At 36.7% G+C, this 19,199-nt stretch overlaps 1 protein-coding gene across 4 annotated transcripts in view; it reads right to left on the bottom strand.

Moving 5' to 3' along the window:
- AGTPBP1 (ATP/GTP binding carboxypeptidase 1) overlaps window positions 1-19,199 on the bottom strand; it is a 148,474-nt gene that overhangs the window by 8,768 nt on the left and 120,507 nt on the right. For all 4 annotated transcript variants that reach the window (XM_066367869.1, XM_066367871.1, XM_066367870.1 and 1 more), the window contains one exon: window positions 4,370-4,530. In XM_066367869.1, the coding sequence (XP_066223966.1) occupies window positions 4,370-4,530 (161 nt within the window). The remainder of the gene's footprint in view (window positions 1-4,369; window positions 4,531-19,199) is intronic.

Below are 19,199 nucleotides of genomic sequence, written 5' to 3'. Positions count from 1 at the left end.
CTCCTGAACAAAGTCAGCCTTCCAGCTCCTTTAACAAGTGTCACGAATAATTTCTTCTTTAACAATAGTAATTTAATATTCTCAGGAGAAAAAGTTCCTACATATTTATAAATACTAGCTTCACATAAAGTATGGATAATACAGAGGTCAACATTTCATTCTAGTGTTAATAGGTCTATAGTAATCAATGTCTATTACTACTTTACCAATAACTTCGAGGGATCTTACAATGTTAGAGACAGGGTTGGAAGAGCCTTTAAACAAGGAACATTATGATGTTAACTGGTCAAAAGAACTGGATCTACTCCCTATACCTATTAGAAATGTACTCTATTTTTATCAAAACACATCAAATTAGAAAGCAGACTCACAAGCAACAAGTATATACCAATAATTCAGAGCCTCTCTTATTCCCCTTATTCACTGCACTTCTAAGAACAGGAATAAGACAAGGATACTCACTCTCACCACTTTTATGCAACATAGTACTGGCAATCCTAGCCAGAAAAATTAGGCAAGAAAAAGAAATAACAGGCATCTAAATCAGGAAGAAGTAAAATTTTCTCTATTTGCTGATGATATTATATATAAAAACTCCACCAAAATTTGTTAGAAATATTAAACAATAATAAACTATCTCAAGGCCCTGGCCGGTTGGCTCAGCGGTAGAGCGTCGGCCTGGCGTGCGGGGGACCCAGGTTCGATTCCCGGCCAGGGCACATAAGAGAAGCGCCCATTTGCTTCTCCACACCCCCCCCCCTCCTTCCTCTCTGTCTCTCTCTTCCCCTCCCGCAGCCAAGGCTCCATTGGAGCAAAGATGGCCCGGGCGCTGGGGATGGCTCCTTGGCCTCTGCCCCAGGCGCTAGAGTGGCTCTGGTCGCGGCAGAGCGATGCCCGGAGGGGCAGAGCATCGCCCCCTGGTGGGCAGAGCATTGCCCCTGGTGGGCGTGCCGGGTGGATCCCGGTCGGGCGCATGCGGGGAGTCTGTCTGACTTTCTCTCCCCGTTTCCAGCTTCAGAAAAAAATAAAATAAATAAAATAAAATAAAATAAAAATAAATAAATAAACTATTTCAAAAACAACACCTGAAGGATCCAAATCAGTATGCAAAAAAACAGCTGCACTTCTGTAGACCAACAATGACCTATCAGAAGAGAAATCACACTTACTATGGCATCAAAAAAATAAAGAAAAAAAACAGAGATAAACTAACCAAGAAGGTGGAAGATATGTACACTGAAAACTGTAAGAATCTGATGAAAGAGGTGGAGGAGGATATGGGGAAATATTAATAAACAGCAATGGATGTAGACTTGACTTGGGTTGGTGAACACACAATACAGTGTACAGATAATGTGTTGCAGAATTGTGCATCTGAAACCTGTATAATTTTGTTAACCAGTGTTACCCCAATACCTTCGATTTTAAAAAAAACTAATGAAAGAAATTGAAGATGACACAAAGAAATGGAAAGATATTCCATGCTCATGGATTGGAAGAATACTGTTAAAATGTCCATATTACCCAAAGCAATCTACAAATTCAATGCAATCTCTATCAAAATTCCAATGGCACTTTTTACAGGGGGAAAAAAAACTCTAAAATTTGTATAGAATAATGAAAGACCCTGAATAGCCAAAGCAATCTTGAGGAACAAGAAGAAAGCTGGAGGCATTACAATTCCTGACTTCAAAACTATATTACAAAGCTATAGTATTCAAAAAATAGTATTTTATGCTACTGGCATAAAAACAGACATACAGATCAATGGGCAGAATAATAGAGACCCTGAAAACAAACCCACTTATATATGGTCAATTAATTCAACAAAGGAACTTTAAGAATATACATTGGAGCCCTGGCTGGATAGCTAGGTTGCTTAGAGCATTGTTCCAAAGCACAGAGGTTGCTGGTTCAATCCCTGGTCAGGGCACACACAGAAACAGCTTGATGTTCCTCTCTCTCTCTCTCTCTCTTTCTCTCTCTCTCTCTCTCTCTTTCTCTCTCTCTCTCTATCTCTCTCTCCCCCTTCCTCTCTTACTGAAATCAATAAATAAAAATTTTTTAAAAAGGAATATACCTTGAGAAAGAATAGTCTCTTCAATAGATGTTATCAGAAAAACTAAATAACCACACACAAAAGAATAAAAATAGAACCCCATCTTACACTATACACAAATATCAATACAGAATGGATGAAAGACTAGAATGTAAGACCTAAACTCCTAGAGAAAAACAAAGGGAGTAAAAAACTCTTTGACACTGGTCTTGGCAATGATCTTTTTCCTTTTTTTTTCTTTTTTTGGATTTTATAATCCAAAAGCAAAGATAACAAAAGCAAAAATAAACAAGTAGGACTATATCAAAGTAAAAAGTGTTTGCACAGCAAACTATCAAGAAAATGAAAAGGGCCTATGGAATGGGAGAAAATACATACTTGTAAACCACATGTCTCATAAGGATGTTATATCCAAAGTATACAAGGAATCACACAATTCAAAAGAAAAAAAAACAATTTAAACATGGGGAAATGACCTACTTTAAGTAGACATTTTTCCAAAGAAGATATACAAATGGCCAACAGGTACATGGAAAGGTACTCAGCATCACTAACCATCAGGTAAATGCAAATCAAATAACAATGAGATTAGAATGGCTATGATCTCAAAGATAAGAGTTAACAAACGATAAGTGAGGACGTAGAGTAAAGGGAACCCTTGTCCACTGTTGGTAGAAATGTAAACTGATACAGCCACTGTGGAAAAGTATGGAGGTTCTTCAAGAAATCAGAAATAGAACCACCATATGATACAGCAATCCCACTTCTGAGTACATGTCCAAAGGGAACAATATCATATTTGTAAAGAGAGATCTGTATGCCCATATTCAAAGCCAAATATGGAAATAGCCTAAGTGTCTGCTGATGGATGAATGAACCAAGAAAATATGGTATATAGATATACAATGGAGTATTATTCAGTGTTAAAAAAGAAGAAAATATTTTTTAATTTCCTACTACATGGATGAACCAGAGGGCATTATGCTAAGTGAAATAAGCCAGACAAAGAAATATACTGCATGTGAAATCTAAAAGAAAAATAAAATGAAACTCAGAAACAGAGTAGAAAAGTTGCCAGGGTCAGGGGTTGGGAAATAGGGCAGGTTGGTGAAAGGGTACAAATTTTCTGTTTTAAGCTGCTTAAGGTCAGAAGAAGTGATGATGGCAAGAGTTGACAACTCTAGATTTTATCATCGAAATCTGCTAAGAGACTAGAACTTAAATATTCTCATACATACACACACACAAAGATAAACATGAGGTAATGGATAGATATGTTAATAACTCAATAGGAGAAATGTTTGCACAATGTATACATATACCAAATCATCATGTTGTATACGTTAAATATCTTACACTTTTATTTGTGAATCATACCTCAACAAAGCTGGAGTGGGGGGAAGAATACAGATAACTTAAAAGAAGGCTTCTAAACATCAATGAGAACAACTAACAATCTTTAAATTAGTTTCCATTGTTTAGCAGGCACATTCAAGAGCAGAAAATTCAGGTGATCACTGTCAATTATCACATTATAAAGAACAGAGCTCTAATTAATGTTTTACTATACTTAAAACTGCCAAATTGATATATATAACGGCATGGTGATAATTACATCTGATGACAAGTCAACATCTAAACAAAAAGGAAGGTTCTGTATAATGGGAGTATTCTCACCCATATATATTATACATTAAACTATAAAATGCTAAGCTGGGATACTATGATTAAGAACTATGATATTTAATTATCTCTGATCCTATAGCTTATCAAATTTTATATGTATAAATATATCCCATTTTAGAAATAAAAATTTAACTATTTAGAGGACTATTTGACAGATGTAGTTAACTTTTCAAAGGGATACTAAATGAGTTGTTTCTGATATATGTAACCAGAAAGTTATTGGAAAGTTATCTGAAGTGTGCAGACAGCAACAAAATAAAATTTATTTTACAGATCCTAATTTCAAGCCTTCTTAATTCAGATATTCTCTGGTATCAGCACTGTTTTCTACATTGCTTCTTTTGGGGGTAAAGGTAATCCAGTAAGATCACTAAAAACAGCATTCAAAACGTAAGAATAGTTCAATCAAAATATAAAAACATTTCATTAAAATATCATTGATACAAATATCAATGTTAAAAGAATCAAAAATATCACAAATATTAAATGTGTAAACTTAATTATAGTAATCTTAAAAATGTACTTGGCTGTCAAAATAGCTGTGCTTTTCCTATGCTTAACTAATTTAATTAGGTCTAACAGTATACTACAAGGTCACAACAGAATAAAACAAGTGCATCTTACCTAGTTACTTTGCAGCTCGATTCAATCAAGTCATTTTCAAAGTCAAGCAGGCTGGAAGACATACTATATTCCAATGGAGATGTCAGTCTTTTCAAACGCAATAGACCAACACAAAATTTGGCTCCCATCTCTTCCAATTCTCGAGTGCCAATCTGTAAGCCCTGGAAGTAAAGCAATAGTATATGTGTAATTAGGATGTTTGCTATTCTCTGGCTGTATTTCATTAAAATTACATTGAAGGAATTTATAACTGTATTAATAAAATTATAAGATTAGTATTTTTTATGGACCCAGGACTCAACAAACACAATGTCTTAACTATATCAGATATTCTGAGTCACAAAGATATTTGCCTTATAAAACTATTTCTAAACTATCTATTCTTACCAAATGCAAATGATTTTCACCAATGTACTGGGGAGAAAAAAATACATAAATATTTTGTGTTTATGTTGCTCCTAGAGTTAATGTGTAAAAATATATTTTTATAAGATTTTGCAAATATTTCTTGTAATCTACCTTGGATACCAATGTTAAAATACTGTAACATTAAAATCAAAGCTCCAATTTGTATATTTAAACATTATCTTTTAGGTACTTTTATTGTAAGATAATCAAACAAAAAAAGGAAACTATGTAAAAAAAATTAAACAAATCTAAGCCAATGAAGCAATAGAATTAATTCCTATGTTCCAAGTCAATTAAGAATGCCCATTTCAAATTCTGTCTACTAAAGAGAAAATGTTACAAGCCCCATACCCTTTTAACACAAGGATTTTCCAACAAAAAATATAAAGTTTACTGGAAGTTAAATGTACCACAGAAAAGGATAAAAATGGAGTGTAAGTCAAGATTTTGCATGTCATTTAATTTTCAGATATAAATGAATCTCTAAAATAAGTGAAATTCCTACACCAATAAAGTTGCAGGTATAGATGAAAGCTGGCATCATTTAGAGAGAAGGTACTGTACAACAGTTTTTCAATGACAAGACTTACAGCACAGGGTAACTGAAGAATATGAGTCATAAAAACCATTACTTAACCTACATGCCTTTATAATAATGACTGATTTATAGGTATTTAATGAGTTTGTCCATCTCCAAATATTCTAGGAAATGTAGCCTGTCTTTATTAGATCATACAATTGCTTTCTTAATTTAAAAGCTTTAGAAAGTTTATGCCTATTTCTGAATTAGTTCATAGAAAATTATAAGAATATTAGTGTGAAGAAATCTTTTTTAAAAATATAGACACAATTTATAAGCTAATAAGTTTGATAAGTACATGTTATATGCATGTCTGGGGATGGAGGGAGATTTCCATTTAATTTTTTCATGAATCTAAAACCACTCTGAAAAACAAAACATTTGTCTGACCAGGCGGTGGTGCAGTGGATAGAGTGTCAGACTGGGATGCGGAGGACCCAGGTTCGAGACCCCGAGGTCGCTAGCTTAAGCACAGGCTCATCTGGTTTGAGCAAAGTTCACCAGCTTGGACCCAAGGTCTCTGGCCCACGCAAGGGGTTACTCAGTCTGCTGAAGGCCCTTGGTCAAGGCACATAAGAGAAAGCAATCAATGAACAACTAAGGTGTTACAATGAAAAACTAATGATTGATGCTTCTCATCTCTCTCTGTTCCTGTCTGTCTATCCTTATTTATCCCTCTCTCTGACTCTCTCTGTGTCTCTGTATTAAAAAAAAAAAAAGGTAAAAAAAAAAACATTAATCCAAAAAAAAGTTAAAAAAAACTAAAAGGAAATATATGTTATAATCAAAGCATTGAATTTCAGACATTAAAATTTTGGCTTAGTAATGAGATACACTTCTCTCTTTAAGTGTTTTAATGACGCTTGGCAAAGTTGTCCACTAGAGCAATGATTAGAGGACGGACAGGCTTTGGAACCTGGAATGCTGCTTATGCTATATTGTATCTCTCACCATCACCACGCCCTTGGTAAACTAGAAGTCACTGTTTTTGCAATATCTGGAGAGAATTCAAAAGATATTATTACACTTTGGAAGAAGAGTATGCTGTGTGGTCAATCTCAAACAGAAAGCACTGACATGTCATCAAATTCCACTCTACCAAGCCCCCAAAGTTTGAATGTCAGTTACAAAATCTTCACAACTTTTTTCCAGCTTGTTACACACTGAAAAAGTCATTATTTAGGCTTTCCACTTAACCCTTTGAGTAGTATGAACATTCATGTACGTCCTCGTGCCTCCTGACCATCCAGAGTAGGATCAATTTATTTTAAAATATGTAAGATAACACTAAAGAAAGGCAAATGTATGTTCTTCTTGTTTCCATAAATTGGTTATCAAACAAACATGATTTTAAGTTAATAAAACTATAACTGGAACTAATTTCACTTTTTGAAAAAAACTCACAGGGGTCAGCGAGCATGAAAAGAACTCATGACTCAAAGGGTTAAATATTCTGACAGCAACTATATTTACCTTTTTTAATACTAACCACTGGAAGATTTGTAGCTCTCTCCAAACATATAGTTATACCACCTTTATGTGAAGTATACAAAAATCACTATTAGATTCCATTTCCTCTTGCCCCATGCCAAAAAGCCCAAATGAAAACATAACAGAATGAAGGTCATAATTAGCAGAACACCTGAAAATCTTCCTGTGCAAAGGCAAGAAAGACATTCAGGTTTGTGGCTGCTTGTCTAAGATCAATTCATTGCCCATTAAGTTTTCAAAATTTAAAATTTAAAAGTTCAAAGCCACTTAACATTTTATTAGTCTTTAATTTCAAAAGTAAAGTTTAAACCAGGGGTCGGGAACCTTTTTGGCTGAGAGAGCCATGAATGCCACATATTTTAAAATGTAATTCCATGAGAGCCATACAATGACCCATGTATGTTACACATTATCCAATAAAAATTTGGTGTTGTATCAGAGGACAGCTGTGATTGGCTCCAGCCACCCGCAACCATGAACATGAGCGGTAGGAAATAAATGGATTTTAATACATGAGAATGTTTTATATTTTTAACATTATTTTTTTTATTAAAGATTTATCTGCGAGCCAGATTCAGCCATCAAAAGAGCCACATCTGGCTCGTGAGCCATAGGTTCCCGACCCCTGGTTAAACTCATGTTGTTGCCAATAGAAGCCTATAGCACTAGAGAAGAGCTGTTTTATTTAGTAAAAAAAAAATAGCCCTGGCCGGTTGGCTCAGCAGTAGAGCGTCGGCCTGGTGTGCAGGGGGACCCGGGTTCGATTCCCGGCCAGGGCACATAGGCGAAGCACCCATTTGCTTCTCCACCCCGCCCCCCTCCTTCCTCTCTGTCTCTCTCTTCCCCTCCTGCAGCCAAGGCTCCATTGGAGCAAAGATGGCCCGGGCGCTGGGGATGGCTCCTTGGCCTCTGCCCCAGGCGCTAGAGTGGCTCTGGTCGCGGCAGAGCGATGCCCCTGGAGGGGCAGAGCATCGCCCCCTGGTGGGCAGAGCGTCGCCCCTGGTGGGCGTGCCAGGTGGATCCCGGTCGGGCGCATGCGGGAGTCTGTCTGACTGTCTCTCCCTGTTTCCAGCTTCAGAAAAAAAAAAAAAAAGAAAAGAAAAATAGTGAAAAGACATGGATTTAAAAGTCACATACAAAAAGCTAAATATAAAAATTTTATAAATGAAAGATAATGTGCATATTTCTGAATGTATAGACATATACTTACATCCAACAAATTAGAATAATAGAAAAATGTTATTAATATTGTACTACTGGCCCTGGCTGGTTGGCTCAGCGGTAGAGCGTCGGCCTGGCGTGCGGGGGACCCGGGTTCGATTCCCGGCCAGGGCACATAGGAGAAGCGCCCATTTGCTTCTCCACCCCCTCTCCTTCCTCTCTGTCTCTCTCTTCCCCTCCCGCAGCCAAGGCTCCATTGGAGCAAAGATGACCCAGGCGCTGGGGATGGCTCCTTGGCCTCTGCCCCAGGCGCTAGAGTGGCTCTGGTCACGGCAGAGCGACGCCCCTGGAGGGGCAGAGCATCGCCCCCTGGTGGGCAGAGCGTCGCCCCTGGTGGGCGTGCCGGGTGGATCCCGGTCGGGCGCATGCGGGAGTCTGTCTGACTGTCTCTCCCCATTTCCAGCTTCAGAAAAATAAAAAATAAATAAAAATAAATAAAAAATAATAAAATAATGTACTACTTGTACAACTCATTATAAATCACTAATCAGTAATTAAATGTGTACCACATATGCTTTCTTAAAAATTATGACTATAAGTGACTTCAGAGAAATGGCAGCAAAGAGAGATTCTCCTGATCTCTCCCCTTGAAATTTCAACAAATTTAACAACTAAACACAAAGAGAAAAGAGAAAAAAACCTTAGAAGCACCCGAAATTTATACACACCAGGCAAAGGTATGATTGGGAGAAAAAGTGGCTGAATATACAAGAGGGAGGACGGGGCATTTCGCTTTCCACACTGATTTGAGGTAGGGCACTTTTGTTTGGAGCCAGGTGAAAAGGAGAGACTAATAGGGCTGGAGCGGAGATAGGGCGGGCACCCAAACAAAGGAAAGATCACACTGGCTCTGCCTGAGATCACAGACACTGGGTGTGCACATGGGTGGTGGGATCCACCTAAAATTACCAGCATAGGGAGCCTGCATGGGCTGGCGCCAGCATCTTTGCGTATTCTCAGCAGTGACTCCACCTACATCACCAGCACAGGGAGCAAGCGGGCATGCGCACGGGCCAAGGTGCTTTGCCCAAGATTAACAACACTGGGCACCTGCGTGAGCACCAGCATTTTTGGGCACTCCTGACTGCATGATCCCCAGCCCTGGGCACCTGCAGGGGCACTAGCATCTTTGGGCATTACCGGCTCAATGATCTTCAGCACTGGGCACACACATGAGCCAAGATCCTTGGCCTAAGAATGCCCAGGCTGGGTGCCTGAACGGTGGCTGCAACCATCTGTGTGCAGTCATTGGAGCTGGACACACATGTGGCCTGTCATGGGCTACCAAACAGTGCAAGTGGGAAAAGCCCATAGAGATTAAAACTGCCACACACGGAGACATGCCAGATAAGCCTGCCAGCCCATAGAATTGTGCCTGTGTGTAACATAAAGGAACTTGGCCCTTGGTCTGTGCCCCATCTTGCCTGCTCATACTGGGGGCTCTGGTTCCCAGTGCCTTCTCCAGAACTGTGCTTTGAGCAGCACTAAAGGGGTGGCAGGCTGTGCATAAATTCCCTTGCTGTGAGGACAGTAGCTGAGGCGGACCCCACAGCTAAGTCTCCAGGCTTCTAGCTTCAGTGGGAGGGACGTGCGGAGAGGCACCTGGAATACTGAGACTCCTGAGACCTCCATTACTAGAGCCAAACCATTGCAAAGCCCTAACAAGCCCCACCTGCCAATGGGACTGAGGCCCAGCCTACATCATTGCCACAGTGACACACTAGCAGACCTCTACCCAAGAGCCACACAGAGGCAAAACTCGTAATACAGCGCCACCTGCCGAAAAAAAAAGGAAGAAGCTATCTCTTGAAACCAAAAAACAATTACATTTTTAAAACAGTTTTTGTCATTTTTACTTCTATCCTTTTTCTTTTTTCTTTTTTTATTATTTTCCTACTGAACTACATTATCGACAGTTGTTACTTTTGCATTCTTGTTTTTTGTGAGGGTTTCATTTCAGAACCCTTTACTTCTGTTTTTTTTCTTACTTTATTCTTTTTCTTTCTCTTTGTTTTGCATACTATTTTTTGTCCTTTCTTTGTATTTATTCTCCCTTCCTGTTTCTTCTCTTTTATCTTTTTTCTTCTTTTTTTTCTTTTCTTTTGCTTTCATCCAATCATTTATCATCAAATTATTATATTTCAGACTCATATTTTTCTTTGTGATATTTTGCTTGTTTTGACATTTTTTTCTCTATTTTGTCATATCTCCTCAGTTCTACTTCTTGTTCTCTATAGTTTTTATTCCACTTATCATTATAGAATTTTCATATTTTCACTGTATTTTTTCAACTTTATTTTACTTTCTTAATAATCTCTTATTAGTGTCATTAACAATACCACTCTCAAATGCCATTAAGGAAAAAATCAAATATCATGGATACAAAAGACAGAGATGTAGCTCAGATAGATGATAAAAAATCTCTAGAAAAAAAATTCAATTATGTGGAAACCATAGAGTTAAATGACAGGGAATTCAAAATTGAAGTCCTAAAAATAGTCAGTGAAATACAAGAAAGCTCTAAAAGGCAATTTAATGAGCTCTAAAAACAATGTAATGAACAAAAAGAATACTTTATCAAGGAAATTTAAACTATAAAAAGGAACCAAACAGATAAAAATTCAATATATGAACTGAAAAATGAGGTGACAAGCTTAGCTCATAGAACAGGCCAGATAGAAGAGAGAATTAGTGTCAGAGAAGACAGGCAACTAGAGATACTACAGAAAGAAGAAGAGAGACATTCACGAATTTAAAAAAATGAGAAAGCCCTACATGAATTGTCTGACTCCATCAGAAAAAGCAATATAAGAATAATGGGTAAATCAGAAGGAGAAGAGAGAGAAAAAGAAATGGAGATCATATTCAAACAAATAATCAATGAGAATTTCCCAAGCCTGTGGAAAAAATTAGAGCCTCGAATCCAAGAAGCAAACAGAACACTGAGTTACCTAAATCCAAATACTCCAAGGCACATCTTAATGAAATTATCACAAATCAATGACAAAGAAAAAATCCTCAAGGCATCCAGCAAAAAGAAGACTACAACATATAAAGGAAGGCCCATTAGGTTATCATCAGATTTCTCAGCAGAAACTCTGCAAGCCAGAAGAGAGTGGACCCCAATATTTAAAGTACTGAAAGAGAGGAACTTCCAGCCAGGAATACTATATCCAACAAATCTTTCCTTCAAATATGAAGGGAAAATAAAAACATTCACAGATATAGAGAAGATGAGAGATTTTATCACCAGAAATCCCCACTTCATGATATACTAAAAGGGGTTACTCAACCAGATACAAAGAACAAAACGAAACAAAATCACAAGTAAAAGTTCCAACAAGAGCACAATAAAAACAAGAATAATCTGTGATAACAAAAACAAAAAAGGGGAGTAGACAAAAATTAGCAGTAACAAAGGAGGATGGAGTGCAGAAGCACTCATGAGATAATGGACTACAATGAATATGATATATATTCTTTTAATTACCTAATGGTAACCACCCCTGAAAATACCACTACCAAAACACATGACTTTAAAAAAGAAGAAACAGAGGAAAGAAGTATGGAATACAACCAAATAAAAACAAATGACAGAAAAACAAAAGAGAAGAACCAAACAATAAATACAGCTATTAGAAAGCATTATATAAAATGGCAATAGAAAACCCTCAACTGTCAATAATTACATTAAACGTAAATAGATTGAACTCACCAATAAAAAGACAAAGAGTAGCAGAATGTTGGATCAAAAAAGAAAATCCAACTGTATGCTGCCTTCAAACACATCTAGGCTACAAGAATAAACATAGACTCAAAGTAAAAGGCTGGAAAACGATTCTCCAAGCAAATAATATCCAAAGAAAAGCAGATATAGCCATACTCATATCTAACAATACTGACTACAAAACAACAAAAGTAATCAGAGACAAAGATGGTCATTTCATAAAGATAAAAGGGACATTGAATCAAGAAGATATAACACTTCTTAATATATATGCACCAAACCAAGGAGAACCAAAGTATATAAGACATCTAATAACTGATCTAAAAATAAAAACCAATAAAAATACAGTCATACTTGCAGACCTCAATACACCACTAATGGCTCTAGATCATTTATTCAAACAAAAAACTACTAAAGAAATATTGGCCATAAATGAAACACTAGAACAATTGGACATAATAGACATCTACAGGACATTTCATCCCAAAACATCAGAGGATACATTTTTCTCCAGTGTAAATGTACAGTCTCAAGAATTGACCATATGTTGGGAACAAAACTAACATTAAAAAATTCAGAAGGATTGAAATTATACCAAGCATATTCTCTGACCATAAAGCTTTGAAACTAGAATTCAACTTCAAAAAAAAAGTAAATAAACTCACAAAAATGTGGAAATTAAACAACATACTTCTGAAAAACAACTGGGTCAAAGAAGAAATAACCGCATAGATCAAAAGATATATACAGACAAATGAAAATGACAACACGACATATCAGAATCTCTGGGATGCAGCAAAAGCAGTAAGAAGAGGGAAGTTCATATCATTACAGGCTTATATGAACAAACAAGAGAGAGCCCAACTAAACAACTTAACATCACATCTTAAGGAACTAGAAAAAGAAGAACAAAGGAAACCCAAAACTAGCAGAAGAAAGAAAATAATAAAAATTAGAGCAGAAATAAATGAAATAGAGAACAGAAAAACTATAGAACGAATCAATAAAACAAGGAGCTGGTTCTTTGAAAAGATCCACAAAATTGACAAACCGTTGGCAAGACTCACTAAGGAAAGAAAAGAAAGGACTCATATAAACAAAATCCAAAATGAAAGAGAAGAAATTACCATAGATATCATAAATATACAAAGGATTATTGTAGAATACTCTGAAAAACTATATGCTACCAAATTTAACAATCTAGAAGAAATGGACAAATTCCTAGAACAATACAATCTTCCTAGACTGAGTCATGAAGAAGCAGAAAGCCTAAACAGACCAATAATCAGGGAGGAAATAGAAAAAACTACTAAAAACCTCCCAAAAAATAAAAGTTCATGGCCAGATGGCTATACTAGTGAATTCTATCAAATATTCAAAGATTTGGTTCCTAAAAGTATTTCAAAAAACTGAAGAAGAAGCAATAGTTCCAAGCACATTTTATGAGGCCAACATAACCCGCATACCAAAACCTGGCAAGAACAACACAAAAAAAGAAAACTACAGACCAATATCTCTAACGAATACAGATGCAAAAATCCTAAACAAAATACTACCGAATACAACACATTAAAAAAATAATTCACCATGATCAAGTGGGATTCATCCCAGAATCACAAGGATGGTTCAACATACATAAAACATTTAATGTAATACACCATATCAACAAAACAAAGAACAAAAAACATATGATCTTATCAATAGATGCAGAAAAGGTATTCAATAAAATACATCATTTTATGTTTAACTCAACAAAATGGGTATAGAAGGAAAATATCTCAACATAATAAAGGCCATTTATGATAAACCATCTGCTAACCTCATATTAAATGGCAAAAAACTGAAAACTTTTCCTCTAAAATCAGGAACAAGACAAGGTTGCCCACTCTCTCCACTCCTATTCAACATAGTGCTGGAAGTTCTAGCCAGAGCAATCAGACAAGAGAAAGAAATAAAAGGCATTCATATTGGGAAAGAAGAAGTAAAGGTTTCACTTTCCATAGAAAGACTATTAGAAAGAATAAATCAATACAGTAAGGTTGTAGGGTACAAAATTAACATACAGAAGTAAATTGCTTTCTTATATGCCAACAATGAAACTTCAGAAAATGAACTCAAAAAAATAATCTCTTTTACGGTTAAAACAAAAAAATAAAATACCTAGGAATAAACATAACAAAGAATATAAAGGACCTACATAATGAAAACTACAAAGCATTGTTAAAGGAAAGCGAAAAAGACACAATGAAATGGAAAAATATTCCTTGTTCTTGGATAGGAAGAATAAATATAATTAATATGACCATATTATCTAAAGCAATATACAAACTTAATGCAATTCCAATAAAAATCCCAATGTCATTTTTTTTTAAATGGAACAAAAAATCATCAGGTTTACATGGAATCATAAAAAACCCTGAATAGCCAAAGTAATCCTAAGGAAAAAAAATGAAGCTGGGGGCATTACAATATCCAACTTCAAATTATACTACAGAGCCATGATAATAAAAACAGCATGGTATTGGCAGAAAAATAGACACTCAGACCAATGGAACAGAACAGAGAGCCCAGAAATAAAACCACATATAGGAAATATGACATAGAGGCTAAAGAAATAATACAGAGGATCAATGAAACCAAGAGCTAGTTCTTTGTAAAGGTAAACAAGATTGATGAACCTTTAACTAGACTCACCAAGAAAAAAAGAGAGAGGACTGAAATAAATAAAATTAGAAATGAGAATGGAGAAATAACTGACACAACAGAAATACAAAATATTGTAAGAAAATACTATGAAGAACTGTACACCAAAAAACTTTAGACAACCTAGATAAAATGGAAAAATTCCTTGAAACATACAATCTTCCAAAAATCAATCTGGAAGAATCAGAAAACCTAAACAGACCTATTACAACAAATGAGATCGAAACAGTTATCAAAAAACTCCCAAAAAAGAACAGTCCTGGGCCTGATGGCTTCACAAGTGAATTCTACCAAATATACAAAGAACAACTAACTCCTATCCTTCTCAAGCTATTTCAAAAAATTCAAGAGGAAGGAAGACTTCCAAGCTCCTTTTATGAGGCAAGCATAATTCTGATTCCAAAACCAGCCAAAGACAACAAAAAGAAAAAAAATTATAGGCCAATATCCCTGATGAATTTAGATGCTAAAATATTCAACAAAATATTAGCAAACCAGATACAGCAATATATAAATTATATTAAAAAAATCATACACCATGATCAAGTGGGATTTATTCTGGGGAGGAAAGGCTGGTACAATATTCACAAATCTGAGGTTGCCAGTTCGAAACCCTGGGCTTGCCTGGTCAAGGCACATATGGGAGTTGATGTTTCCAGCTCCTCCCCCCTTCTCTCTCTGTCTCTCTCTCCTCTCTCTCCCTCTCTGTCCCTCCTCTCTAAAAATGAATAATAAATAAATAAATAAACAATATTCACAAATCAATCAATGTGGTTCATCACATAAACAAAAGGAAGGAGAAAAACCACATGATAATTTCAATAGATGCAGAAAAAACATTTGATAAAATCCAGCACCCATTTATGATCAAAACTCTCAGCAAAGTGGGAATACAGGGAACATACCTCAACATGATAAAGCCCATCTATGACAAACCCACAACCAACATCATACTCAATGGGCAAAAATTAAAAGCAATCTCTTTAAGATCTGGAACAAGGCAGGGGTATCCCCTTTCACCACTCTTACTCAACATAGTCCTGGAAGTCCTAGCCACAGCAATCAGACAAGAAGAAGAAATAAAAGTCATCCATATTGGAAAAGAAGAAGTAAAACTATCATTATTTGCAGATGATATGATATTGTATATAGAAAACCCTAAAGTCTCAGTCAAAAAACTACTGGACCTGATAAATGAATTCAGCAAGGTGGTAGGATATAAAATTAATACACAGAATTCAGAGGCATTTTTATACACTAAAAATAAACTGTCAGAAAGAGAAATTAAGGAAACAATCCCCTTCACTATTGCAACAAAAAAATAAAGTACCTAGGAGAAAATTTAACCAAGGATATTAAAGACTTGTACCCGTAAAATTATAAAACATTAATAAAAGAAATAAAGGAAGATACAAACAAGTGGGAGCATATACCGTGCTCATGGTTAGGAGGAATAAATATCATTAAAATGTCTATATTACCCAAAGCATTTTTTTTTTTCTGAAGCTGGAAACGGGGAGAGACAGTCAGACAGACTCCCACATGCACCCGACCGGGATCCACCCAGCACGCCCACCAGGGGCGACGCTCTGCCCACCAGGGGGCGATGCTCTGCCCCTCCAGGGCGTCGCCCTACCGCGACCAGAGCCACTCTAGCGCCTGGGGCAGAGGCCAAGGAGCCATCCCCAGCATCCGGGCCAGCCTTGCTCCAATGGAGCCTTGGCTGCGGGAGGAGAAGAGAGAGACAGAGAGGAAGGAGGGGGTGGGGGTGGAGAAGCAAATGGGCGCTTCTCCTATGTGCCCTGGCCGGGAATCGAACCCAGGTCCCCCGCACGCCAGGCCGACGCTCTACCGCTGAGCCAACCGGCCAGGGCCTACCCAAAGCAATTTATAAATTCAATGCAATACCAATTAAAATACCAATGACATACTTCAAATATAGAACACCTATTCCAAAAATTTATATAGAACCAAAAAAGAACACAAATAGCCTCAGCAATCTTGAAAAGGAAGAATAAAGCAGGAGGTATCACACTTCCGGATATCGAGTTATACTACAAGGCCATTGTACTCAAAACAGACTGGTACTGGCATAAGAACAGGCATATAGATCAATAGAACAGAACAGAGTACCCAGAATTAACCCACACCTTTATGGACAACTGATATTTGACAAAGGAGGTAAGAGCATACAATGGAGTAAAGACAGCCTCTTCAATAAATGGTGTTGGGAAAATTGAACAGCTACCTGCAAAAAAATGAAACTAGACCACCAACTTACACCATTCACAAAAATAAACTCAAAATGGATAAAAGACTTAAATGTAAGCGGTGAAACCATAAGCATCTTAGAAGAAAACATAGGCAGTAAGCTCTCTGACATTTCTCACAGCAATATATTTGCCGACTTACCTCCACGGGCAAGTGAAATAAAAGACAGGATAAACAAATGGGACTATATCAAACTAAAAGGATTTTGCACAGCTAAAGACAATAAGAACAGAACAAAAAGACAAACTACACAATGGGAGAACATATTCGACAATATGTCTGATAAGGGGTTAATAACGAAAATTTATTAAGAACTTGTAAAACTCAACACCAGGAAGACAAACAATCCAATCAAAAATGGGCAAAAGAAATGAATAGACACTTCTCCAAAGAAGACATACAGATGGCCAATAGACATTAAAAAATGCTCAACATCACTAATCATTTGAGAAATGCAAATTAAAACCACAATGAGATATCACCTCACACCAGTCAGAATGGCACTCATCAACAAAACAACACAGAATAAGTGCTGGCGAGGATGTGGAAAAAAGGGAACCTTCCTGCACTGCTGGTGGGAATACAGACTGGTGTAGCCACTGTGGAAAACAGTATGGAGATTCCTCAAAAAATTAAAAATCAAACTGCCTTTTGACCCAGCTATCCCACTTTTAGGAATATACCCTAAGAACACCATAGCACTGTTCCAAAAGGAGAATGCACCCCCATGTTTATGGCAGCATTGTTCACAATAGCAAAGATCTGGAAATAGCCCAAGTGTCCGTCAGTGGACGAGTGGATTAAAAAGCTTTGGTACATATATACTACTACTCAGCCATAAGAAATTATGACATCAGATCATTTACAATGACATGGATAGACCTTGATAACATTATACTGAGTGAAATAAGTAAATTAGAAAAAACTAAGAACTATATGATTCCATACATAGATGGGACATAAAAATGAGACTAAGAGACATGGACAAGAATGTGATGGTAATGGGGGGGAGGAAAGGGGCACAAAGAAAACCAGATTGAAGGTGATGGAAGATAATTTGACTTTGGGTGAGGGGTATGCAACATAATTAAATGTCAAAGTAATCTGGAGATGTTTTCTCTGATAAATGGTGCTGGGAAAATTGGAAAGCCATGTGCAAAAGAATAAAACTCGACTACGGTTTGTTTCCTTGTACAAAAATTAATTCTAAATCGATCAAAGACCTAAATATAAAATCTGAAACAATAAAATACATAAAAGAAAACATAGGTACTAAACTCTTGAACCTTGGCCATAAAGAACATTTTATGAATTTGACTCTTAAGGCAAGGGAAGTGAAGGCAAAGATAAATGAATGGGACTACCTCAGACTAAGAAGCTTTTGCACAGCAAAAGAAACTGACAACAAAACAGACAGACAGTCAACTAAATGGGAGATGGTATTTTTGAACAACAACTCAGATAAGGGGCTAACATCCAAAATATATAAAGAACTCACAAAACTCAACAACAAGCAAGCAAATAATCCAATTAAAAAAATGGGAAGAGGACATGAACAGACACTTCTCCCAAGAAGAAATATAAATGGCCAATAGATATATGAAAAGATGCTCATCTTCACTAGCTATTAGAGAAATGCAAATCAAAACTATAATGAGATACCACCTCACAACTGTTAGATTAGCTATTATCAACAAGACAGGTAATAAGTGTTAGAGAGGCTGTGGAGAAAAAGGAACCCTCATTCACTGTTGGTGGGAATGTAAAGTAGTACAACCATTATGGAAGAAAGTATGGTGGTTCCTCAAAAAATTAAGAATAGAACTACCATATGACCTAGTAATCGCCACTCTACTGGGTATATACCCCCAAAACTCAAAAACATTGTTACGTAAAGACACATGCAACCCCATGTTCACTGCAGCATTGTTCATGGTGGCCAAGACATGGAAACAACCAAAAACCCCTTCAACAGAAGATTGGATAAAGAAAATGTGGTACATATATACTATGGAATACTACTTAGCCATAAGAAATGATGACATCGGATCATTTACAACATGGATGGACCTTGATAACATTACAATGAGTGAAATAAGTAAATCAGAAAAAACTAAGAACTGTATGATTCCATACATAGGTGGTCCGGACACAAAATTGAGACTTGTGGACATAGATAAGAGTGCAGTGGTTACCAGGGGGAGGGGAAAGGAGGAGAGGAGAGGGATGGGAGGGGAGGGGCATAAAGAAAACTAAATGAAGGGTGAAGGAGGACAATTTGACTTTGGGTGATGGGTAAACAACATAATCGAATGTCAAAATGATCTGGAGATGTTTTCTCTAAATCTATGTGCTCTAGTTGACCAATGTCACCCTGTTAAAATTGTCTAAATAAAATTATTTTTTAAAAAATTACGAATATAAATAGA

This window comes from Saccopteryx leptura, chromosome 2 (genome assembly GCF_036850995.1).
Source record: "Saccopteryx leptura isolate mSacLep1 chromosome 2, mSacLep1_pri_phased_curated, whole genome shotgun sequence".
Classification (NCBI taxonomy): Eukaryota; Metazoa; Chordata; class Mammalia; order Chiroptera; family Emballonuridae; genus Saccopteryx; species Saccopteryx leptura.
This window is presented reverse-complemented; position numbering and strand designations above follow the sequence as displayed.